Here is a 10,266-nt window from a genome sequence, read left to right on the forward strand (position 1 = left end):
CTGCTTTATGATAGGTAATATAAGATGTTCATGAAACTCATTCCTTGCATTTTGCTGAGTAACAACTCAAACTCAAAAAGGGAAAACGTTTTAACATAGCATAGGGCCATAGGCCTACGTTAGGTTACAGTAATAAGAAATCTGCGGTCTAAGGCTAAGCACTAAGCAGTAAGGCATAGGCATCCAACATCAGCTGGGCGTACGTATTTTTGGGCTACGCTAGCAAGCAGAGCGAGCTTCAATTTGACTTATACAACTTGCATTTTAAAGGACACACTAAAAGCCTGAAAGGGCTGAAAAGACTGAAATTAAAAACAGTGCTTCCCATACTACTATAGGCATATTTTCTTTGTTTCAGCTGTTTTAGCCTTTCAGGCTCTTAGTTAGATCCCATTTTAATTGTTTTATTTCTTTATTTCCTTCAGAACCATTTGTATAGACAGGTTTGCAGAGGTTTGTGTTAGCCTATAGGCAGCTAGGGCTACCGCCTATTTGGTCTAGGGTTATGTAAAGTTTTGCACGACAGCCTGATACGGCGTGTACATTCACCACTCTGAAAAATACAGCGGTAAAAACCATTTTCACACAAAAAGCAGGATCATGCGAAATAATTGCTTTTACTGAATAACATTGACTGACCTGTCTGTATTTCATGGCAGGGTTCGCCGAGATCTCGATTGTGCAGACCCGGTGACTCAAGTGTGCAAGTTTGCAACGGCTAACCAAGTGTGCACTTTGGTCTATTAAATATTTCTTCAGAGCAGCTTTTCAGCTGTTAATTATGTCATGAACAGCAGCATGTCATTTGCTGAGCACTAAATAGTCAATTGCAGGATGTTATTTGAAAACAGCAGGCTGCTGTACAATAATACCAGCTGTTCCTATGATGACGCCTTTGGCTCTTCAAAATACTAATCAGCAACTACATGACGCCACCAAATGCAGTGTGCTACTCTAAAAAAATATGCATGCAATTGGTAACGTCACGAGAAAATTTTGGCATGTGCTCAGTTAAAACTGCTATTGGAAATTTGGCCTATTATTATAGCTGAATGTATAAAGCCGGCCATGTTCATTCGTCACACTTCCATGATTCTAAACATTTTGCAAATTTTGCTCGAAATTTTTCCTTGCTATGATTATGTCCTTACGTTATGTATTAGGCAAGGCATTGTGGCGTGTCGCTTTACTAGGTAGGGCCAACCACAAACGTAAATTGGTATTTTACATTTTAGACTGTTAGGTGGCCATTTATTTGTACGAAGTCAAGTGTGCAAAAAGTTTGCTTGCAATTAGTCTTGGTTGTGCAGCTGCCACGAAATACAGACCGGCCGCCTACTTATGTCACTGTGTGAGCAATAAGCACAATGTAAAAGCATCATTCAAACATGAGACATCACATATAGCAAATTAGACCAAGTCGTTGTGGTGGTGAGTTTACCAATCAAATATTGCATACTGTACAGACCAAAATCAGACGTTTGTAGGCCCTTTCCGAGTTACTATTTGAGTGGCAAGATTTTTTTGGTCACCTATAAAATAGTGTACTCGACAATGAACCATAGTCAGGTGGTGGAAAGTGTGGCAGCTGCACCCAGGAGATTCATCAACGTGTACGCTAAATTTTTTAACTTTCACATTGATTTGTAATAAACAAAGAAAAGCTGGTTTTTTGATGCCGATTTATAATAAATAATAATAAAAAGAACTGAGGCTTAAGTACCATCAAGCCAAAATTTGCGTCTTTGCATTTAAAATTTCTCATCGAAAACAGCCGTACTTCCCAGTCACATAGTCGGGACAATAGAAATTGTCGGCCATATTGATTCTTTGTTTAAATTGTAAGAATTCTAGGCACCAGATTGAAGACATTTCACTCAGGTGAGTAAAATATGAAGTTATGTACAGTACAGAAAAAGGTTTGGCGTGCACGTTGATGAACCTCATGTGCGCATGTGCCACACTTTCCGCTAAGATGGGACATCACGATACACCAGACTGGCATGGCACTTCAACGAGATTATGGGCATGCAGGATAGCTAAAATTCCCAATTTTAAAAGGTTCGTTTTTCCCTTCCTCAAAGAAAAAGAGAACAATGTTGGTTTTTTTTGGAATATATTTACAAAGGCCTTATACTATACAAAGATTTAAGGTAACATTGCGTAAAACCCTTTTTCAAAGTCGATCATACTCTCCAGGCTGACCTGTATGTATTCTGTGTATATATGACATATGTTGTTATATACTGCTATAATTTTTACAATGGTTTGTAGCTTTCATGTTTTACAAAATATTTAACTTCTGATAGACATGCAGGCCATTCGCTGTTGCCTGTTTTTACGTTGCAACTGTAATAATGCATCAACAGGATTCATTAGAAGTTCCACGTGTTATTCTATGCTTTCATTATCACTGGGTAATACACATGCCCAACTAAGAAATGTCAGAGTTTCACCAAATCGGCAGTATTTTTCAGGGAAAGATGCACCTGACTATGGAAAATATGCAGAACCCAGCAGATTGGAAAGTTTTTATGACTGGTTTGCTGACACTTCATGGATTCATTCCATAGAATCATATATGATTTCTACCCATGACCTAACTGGGTTGCCATGGTGGGCATCAATTGGAATTTGTACAGTATTTCTGAGGGTGCTAATTATGACTCCAATGATGGTGGTGCAGATGCGCAGCAACATAAAATACCAGCAATACTTGCACATCTTTCGTGCTCTCCAGCAACGCTTAACAACAGAAATTAACAAAGTTGCAAATGAGCAACATTGGGATGATTCCACAAAGCTTCTACAGTATCAGTTAAACCTTCAGCGACACAGGACCAAACTTATGACTAAATATAAAGTACCAGGTGTATTCAAGCGGTACCTCCTGCCTTGGATCCAGATACCAGTGTGGATATCAATGTCCATTTCTTTGAGACACTTAACATTAAGCCTGCCTTTAACCAATTCTCTGAGCCCAGAACTGCTCTCAGTTGCAAGCCAGATGTCACACGAAGGTTGTCTTTGGTTTTCAAACTTATGTTTGCCAGATCCATTTTATGTCATGCCACCGTTACTTGGCATCATTAATCTAAGCATTATAGAAATACACCGAGGTGATGGTAAAACAAAGACTGTTGGTTTTGGAAAAGTTCTTATTAACACAGCTAGAACACTGTCAGTTTTAATGATCCCAATTGCCTGCTACATGCCAAGTGGTGTTGTTCTGTATTGGTTATGCTCTAGTACTTATGGTGCTTTTCAAGCACTGGCTTTTCGTTCCCCGAATATAAGAACGTTTTTTAGAATTCCTGTTTCTAATATGGAATCAAAAACTCCATATCGTGATTTATTTATAAGACTTCCCTTCATGGGGAAAAGGAAATTATGACATATAATGTGGAGAATCAGAGTATCTGCCCTAGATATAAAACTATGATACCTTTTCAACATAAACTTTCACACTACTAAAAATTTTATGGTATTGACTTCTTTTAAATGAAATCTTTGTTTTTAATTGCTGTAAGTTGAACTTTAACTTTTCATAGCAGTTATCAATATCGATATTATGCGTTTCAATATAAAATTATGTTTTATTACTTTGTAGACAAAATATTTGTGTTACATAAAAAATGTCTCGTTATGATCGTGCGATAACCGTCTTTTCCCCTGATGGTCATTTATTTCAAGTTGAATATGCACAAGAAGCAGTAAAGAAAGGATCTACGGCTGTAAGTTATTTCGGTTCATCTTACATAAATAGAAAAATTTTAAAATATCCACGTTGGCCATAGCTAGCAAAGTGTGACAAGTTAACATAAAAAACTGTCTGTGACCCTTTTAATGTCACAAAGTTTATGTGTACCTATTACTGAGTGTAAGATTTGTAAAACACTTCTGGGATATTGCTTTAACCAGAGCAAGTGAATTTTTTTTTATTTTATTCACAACATATAGTTAAGCCTTCTTAGTAAGTTTACGTGACATACTATACACACATATCGATATATAATTAATAAATGTTGTTTTATCAGGTTGGTGTCAGGGGCAAAGACATCGTTGTACTTGGGGTCGAAAAGAAATCTGTTGCTAAGCTTCAAGAAGAACGTACAGTACGAAAAATATGCTCTTTCGATGACCATGTTTGCATGGCTTTTGCAGGTATGCAGAAGGAATAATCATTACTACAGTTATTTATAAAACAAATAATGAATAGTTTGTGAAACAGTTTTGAAGTAAAAAACCTCTTGAACTTGGTCTTATAGGGTTAACAGCTGATGCCCGTGTCCTAATAAACCGAGCCCGAATGGAATGTCAAAGTCATAGACTTACGGTGGAAGATCCAGTTACAGTAGAGTATATTACCAGATATATTGCCACTGTGAAACAGGTGTGAACTACATCATCGCTGGCTTACTGCTTTCCCAAAAATCTTAATATCTGACAACTTCTTGCTCATAATTGTACTACTTTGCAGAGATACACTCAAAGTAATGGAAAGAGGCCATTTGGTTTATCAGCATTAATTGTTGGATTTGATTATGATGGAACGCCCCACCTCTATCAAACCGATCCATCTGGAACTTACCATGCATGGAAGGTATATTTAAGTCAACATTTAGCAACACGAGCTTTGCCTCAGCAAAGTTTTCACTATGTATTAAAAATTTATTTTTAAAAGAATATTGGTTTCATGAAATTTAATATTGTCTTATATGTATATCAGGACGAGGCTGATATATCAATGTGGTATGACTAACTTGGCCTTTTAAATATAGGCTACGTTATATAAGTATCATAACTGAACTAATTCATTTCGAAAGAACAGCATACTTTAGGGACTTCAATAGGCTAGCAAGCTGAAGAGATTTCTCTGTACTGTATCTACCTAAAATTTTTGGTGTCGTTATGACAGAAAATGTTTTCACGAAGGACCAATTTTCTATCATATTACAATTTTGATGGGTATCAACCTCACTATAATCTACATATAATTGTTTTTGGATTCTATAATTTATATTTTACCAACCAGGCTAATGCAATTGGACGAAGTGCCAAAACAGTCCGAGAATTTCTTGAAGAAAAATATAACAGTGAAGTAGCAGGTAGCGACGAAGAAACAATTAAATTAACAATAAAAGCTCTTCTGGAAGTTGTGCAGTCTGGTAGCAAGAGCATGGAAATTGCAGTAATGCGACGCAATCAACCTCTGGAGGTATGAATTTTTTATATAGTATTTACAATGTTTGCCACTTGTATGATCTTTGTGATATTATTTCTAGTACCATCTCCCAGACAGTTACTTCGCTGATTACCTGAAATGCAAACACATTTTGTTACTATAGGTGTTTAGTTGCATGTAATTTCTCTTATACACTGTTAAAATATACAATCTAATTTGGATAATGACTATCTTACCTGTACTGTTTGCAACATTTCCAGTGCTATGCACTTCCCTGTTATAACCTGGTCTCAGTTTCTGCATAATCCACAATTGCCTTTTGCATGTTATTCTGTTTGCAGATGCTTGATAGTGACAAAATTGATGCATATGTAACTGAGATAGAAAAACAAAAGGCGGCTGAAGCAGAAAAGAAACAACAGAAGAAAGGAAAATCTACTTAAAATGTACATTTGCAACCATAAATTGTATTAATGAGTTCAGTTTTCTTTCTGAAATGCTGCTTTTGAGGTTCTTTGATTTGTTCTGCCGCAGCGGTGTGTGAATGTCTGCACAAGAATTTCGTTAAACAGACTTCAACCATTTCAAACTATTTGCAATTTATTGTTGTACAAGCTGTTATTCTCACACTTAGCACCAATAAAACATTGCATTATGTGCTGGTCACATGGCCTGACCAGGTCAGGAGTTTCAAATGAATAGTACCCATTTTATGGAATGTGGTGCAGTAATGGCTAAGGCTATTCTTATCCCTCAATTCACTTTCTGAGTGGGTAGAGAAAAGGCAAAGAGTCATGTTTGCAATTCAACTAGTCCTTTGTACGATTTATTGAAGTGATGCCCAGATTAGTCTTTGGTAAAACCAAGTGGTAATAATTCGAAGGAATAGTCTATCATCAGTTTACTGAACAAAAATAACCAAAATTTGAGTACAATTCCTAGGCTTCATAACGTTCAGTAAGAACATTAAGAACAAAACTTCACCCAATTCTTTTGGCCATAACTTTTGTAATTTAATAACACATTGCACTGACACAAATTAAATGCACAAAACCAAAAACAATCATAAAATATACAGCACCGAAAAATTGTTCTGTTGTAACTTAGCAATATATCTACAGTGCTGTAAGCCCAGTACCTATAGGCTTGACCACTAAAAAGCAGTCATAGTAAGTGTAGGTAAAAGATACAATGCTTCTCTCAAAAGAATAAAACACTAATTCCCATTGCAATACAGCAAACTGCTACATACGGGCTAAGTCTTTCACCTGAAATAAAAACCAAAACCTCATATTAAACGAAAGAAATTCCAAACCGATCATTTTACAAATACATATATCACACAGCAATACTTTTGCAAGTAGGCCAACAAATATGTATACTTTAACTGTAAGTATTGTGCAAAAATTTATTTACTAACCTATCCGAGCAAATTTCCAAAAGATTCCCAAAAAACCAGTCTTGTTTTTGTCAAGCAAACTTGGTGCCAGTGCTCTCACATAAGCGCATGTACAAATCATCAATAATAGAACCGCAAGCATACTTTGAAAGTTGAAGATTGCAGCCTGCCAATTACAAATTATAATGTGAAACATGTTGTGGCCAACTGAAGTTAACTAAAAAATTGTGTCTGACTCGCATATAAATCGTAAAAGAAAATGTCAATTTGAAATTTCAGATAATCAAACAAATACAGGTAATCAATGTTCCCTCTAAGCTGCGCGCGTGCGCAAATGCGCACTGCTGACATGGTCTCCGCGCACAGAAAATCTGTGCTGCGCACAAGAAAACAATCCAACCTAAATTAAAAATAAAACAAACGCATAATAATGGCCACAATGCGCACGTGGCACGTTTGATGTTGCTCACAGTGGTCCAAGGGACCGCTCAGGAAGTTAGTGTGTTTGCTCAGACTCGTGAAAAATTAGAGGGAACGTTGCAGGTAATCCTTACCATGATATATCCAGGTGGTATTAAACGACAATGAAAGTTTTCAAACTAATCTGTTAAACCGTTTTACATAAATTTACAAAATATTTAGGACTTTAAATAGCTATACGATAACAACCTGCAAAACAAATTTTAACATTGTTTATACAGTGTTTTTCAAAATTGAAAATCTTTATGTAATTTAAAAATAAACAATTGGTAGAACTTTGCAGTAAAATAAAAGGTATGTTTTCATGAAATTTCAAATTTTTTTACTTAGCAATATTCCAAACCATCGTTAGTAGCCAGGGTAGCAACATTTCCGACTCACCAGAGCATGAGCTCAAGTTTTTTCTTGGTTGACTAAAAATGGATTCTTTATCACAAGTTGCTGTGTTAGCAAGAGCATTGATGTAGATTGTTTGATTATTGTTATATTACATATATAATATAACAATATGTCATAATAATAAGAGAATGTTATATATATATACTATATTTTCCCAGTATATGTCATATCCAGATTTGGCAAACATGTTCCCCTGATCCACAGATCGCAATTCATGGACAAAAACATCTACCAATCAAAAAATTAAAACTTTGACAGATAGATTCCGGCTGAAAGTTATGCAAATTGTGATGTGGGGTGGATCCAGTAAAGGAGGACGAAAACATTCAAGCAAAAATCAATATTTTTGTTTATGAAAGCATCATGCAGCTAGTTTAGACACCTGGAAAATAAGCAAAACTTTGAAAATTTACAAATAGAAATAAGGTAAACAAAATGAATTTTTGCAGAATAAAATCGAGTTGTTGCCTGGCAACTTTTGGTGATCAAAGAATAATGGCATCTGTTAAAATAATAATATCTTTGTTTTGATGAAGCTGGGTTAAATTATGTCAGCCTTTCTTTGCCAATGTCTGTTGTTCCTCAACCTTGTTTGTAATGCACTGCATAGGCCAATATGAAATCATGTGGATGTATCCACAATCTATCGTTTTTCTAATAAACCAAACACATAAAATCCTTTCAAAATAACAATAACTAATACCAGTTTTCGTCAAAAAAACATTTGAATTACTTGTGTTAGTATTTACGTAACTTGGCATTTAACAACTGCCCCATATTCACAAACGTTTTCTGGTTACGAGCTAATTTATTTTATTTGCTGAGTTAAACCAAACGCATCTTTTAAGCCGGTGGATTCTAGTGTTTATAAATTTTTGACATACTGTATATAAATATACTTTTGTTTTAAGTCAGCAAATTTTTTAAATAGGCCTCCACTACTTTGATATAACACTGAAGTAGTTGACAAAAAATATTTTTACAGCTGGTATAATCTTAGACAGACTATGTTTGTCGATTTAACTATGGCGCTGCACTAGAGCTATGCATTTTATGAACTTGAAGTGTTCAGCAAATTTAGGGCTGGCAATAAAATTTGTAAATAAAATTAACGTGCTTCAAAAATGTTCTGACGATAGGGAAACTTCATGTGTAACATGCACGCCGAACACTTTTATCTTCGCACTAATTTATAATAAACAAAGAAAAGCTGGCTGCTTGAACGCTAATTTATAATAAATAAATAAAAAATTGAAACTTCAGTGAATCAGTGCACACCATCATGTCAAAACTTGCATCTTTGTATGCACGATTTTTTATCAAAAACTACCGTACTTTCCATATGGGTTAAGCTATCAGGTTTTTTGGTGTTAGGTGTAACACTTGGCCTACCCTTGTAAATTTTCATATTCTTGAGACCTTATTAGCCTATTCAACGCATTAACAACTTTACAACCTAGCCTGCTTGCTGCGCATTGCATTGGGCAGTAGTTGACTTGCTAATTTCTAATTATTTAATTATTCTAATTATCTAATTAATTTCTACAAAATGAGCAGTTTCAATCGCCCAACTGAAAAGTATGGCAGTTTTCGATGAGAAATCGTGTGTGCAAAGACACAAAAATTTTAGCGTAACGATGAGCATTCAAGCTTCGATTCTTTCGTTTGTTTGTTCATTAGAATTTGTTGTTCAAACGCGCTAATCGGAGTGACGATGAACAAAGAGATTTAAACAGTGAGTGTTTAAATCTCTTTGCGATGAATAAGCTTAAAGTGCACATTGTTGAGTGTCGTGCTTTCAGGAGCGACACTTTTAGACTCTAACAAATCCGTGAGATTACGAAATTCGGAAACGACCGCATATCTATAGGCTATAGCCTAGCCTAGTCAAAGCAAAACATGAGCCTATCGTATCATGCATACAGACAAGCTTAAAACCTAGAGCAAATCGAAGGAAATCATTGCCGAGTTTAGTCATGCATAGACTCTGCTACGTCCCACAAAATATTTTGAAATGCCATAGGTCTAGCTTACCACAGCACAATTTATAACTTTAGGCTTCCATAAACTGAATCGACTTTGACTTTTATTGTACAGTCCACTATTATCTCGTTTGCTTGAGTCACACCAAAGATTACTGATTAATCGGTCACACACTTCTTCAAGCAGAACGACACATAAACGAAGTGCATTCATTTATTTTTTGTCTTTAATGTGAGGAACGAAAAAATTGTGTTGACGCAGGCAGGTCATAATTTGAACAGGAAAATATGCAAGACCTCGAGGGCAAAAACGTGCATCACGGAGAATCAATCAGAGAATGTAAAAAAGATACTAGCGTCAGCACGGCCACCAAACCCAAAATAAACATCGCTTGGCTTCTTCGCTTTTAAATATATACCTAAGATAAATTTACTCTGCAAAATATCATGGGATGCAAAATGAAAGCATGGGTTTTTTCTTGTAAGGTATGTTGCACTTCACTCAGTCAGTTCATGCATGCCATGTTGATGCCATTATACCTACTACTAGCAAACATGCTTTTCATAAATTACACCACTTGACAAAAAAGGCGTATTTATAAACTGTTATATAAAAAAAGACTTACTTTTCTCATGTGAAGTAAATAAAACCGATAAAATTTCTAATTTTAAAAGTATAAATACAGTAATAAAAAATTAAGTTTACTGCAAAAGTAATATTCTATGAATTAGCCTACTGAACACACTATCCTTATTACTTGTAAAAAGGTATTGTTACGTCACTATTGTTATATTTACCATCTCGATATAATCTAATTTGC

The 10,266-nt window shown here is 35.4% G+C and overlaps 2 protein-coding genes and 1 long non-coding RNA gene across 3 annotated transcripts; 2 read left to right on the plus strand and 1 right to left on the minus strand.

Moving 5' to 3' along the window:
- Positions 1-88: 88 nt before the first annotated feature.
- LOC143451881 (cytochrome c oxidase assembly protein COX18, mitochondrial-like) lies at positions 89-3,432 on the plus strand. The gene is made up of 2 exons (XM_076952645.1): positions 89-2,061; positions 2,478-3,432. Exon 2 carries the CDS (start codon positions 2,582-2,584, stop codon positions 3,392-3,394), a length of 813 nt encoding a protein of 270 aa, XP_076808760.1. The 5' UTR covers positions 89-2,061; positions 2,478-2,581; the 3' UTR covers positions 3,395-3,432.
- Positions 3,433-3,588: 156 nt separating this feature from the next.
- LOC143451882 (proteasome subunit alpha type-7-like) lies at positions 3,589-5,851 on the plus strand. Its single transcript, XM_076952646.1, has 6 exons — positions 3,589-3,734; positions 4,038-4,164; positions 4,269-4,393; positions 4,481-4,603; positions 5,036-5,218; positions 5,527-5,851. Exons 1-6 carry the CDS (start codon positions 3,636-3,638, stop codon positions 5,626-5,628), a joined length of 759 nt encoding a protein of 252 aa, XP_076808761.1. The 5' UTR covers positions 3,589-3,635; the 3' UTR covers positions 5,629-5,851.
- On the minus strand, positions 4,983-5,550 carry LOC143451883 (uncharacterized). Its single transcript, XR_013114917.1, has 2 exons — positions 5,422-5,550; positions 4,983-5,318 (listed from the first exon to the last, which is right to left on the minus strand). It is a non-coding gene; the product is annotated as an uncharacterized LOC143451883 (long non-coding RNA).
- Positions 5,852-10,266: the final 4,415 nt, after the last annotated feature.

Source organism: Clavelina lepadiformis, chromosome 4 (assembly GCF_947623445.1).
Source record: "Clavelina lepadiformis chromosome 4, kaClaLepa1.1, whole genome shotgun sequence".
NCBI classification, from domain to species: Eukaryota; Metazoa; Chordata; class Ascidiacea; order Aplousobranchia; family Clavelinidae; genus Clavelina; species Clavelina lepadiformis.

Coding starts and splice junctions, on each gene's coding strand:
- LOC143451881 (XM_076952645.1), top strand. CDS start 2,582: ATGATTTCTACCCATGACCTAACTGGGTTGCCATGGTGGGCATCAATT.
- LOC143451882 (XM_076952646.1), top strand. CDS start 3,636: ATGTCTCGTTATGATCGTGCGATAACCGTCTTTTCCCCTGATGGTCAT. Junction 3,735..4,037: donor TAAAGAAAGGATCTACGGCT/GTAAGTTATTTC, acceptor TTGTTTTATCAG/GTTGGTGTCAGGGGCAAAGA. Junction 4,165..4,268: donor TGTTTGCATGGCTTTTGCAG/GTATGCAGAAGG, acceptor TTGGTCTTATAG/GGTTAACAGCTGATGCCCGT.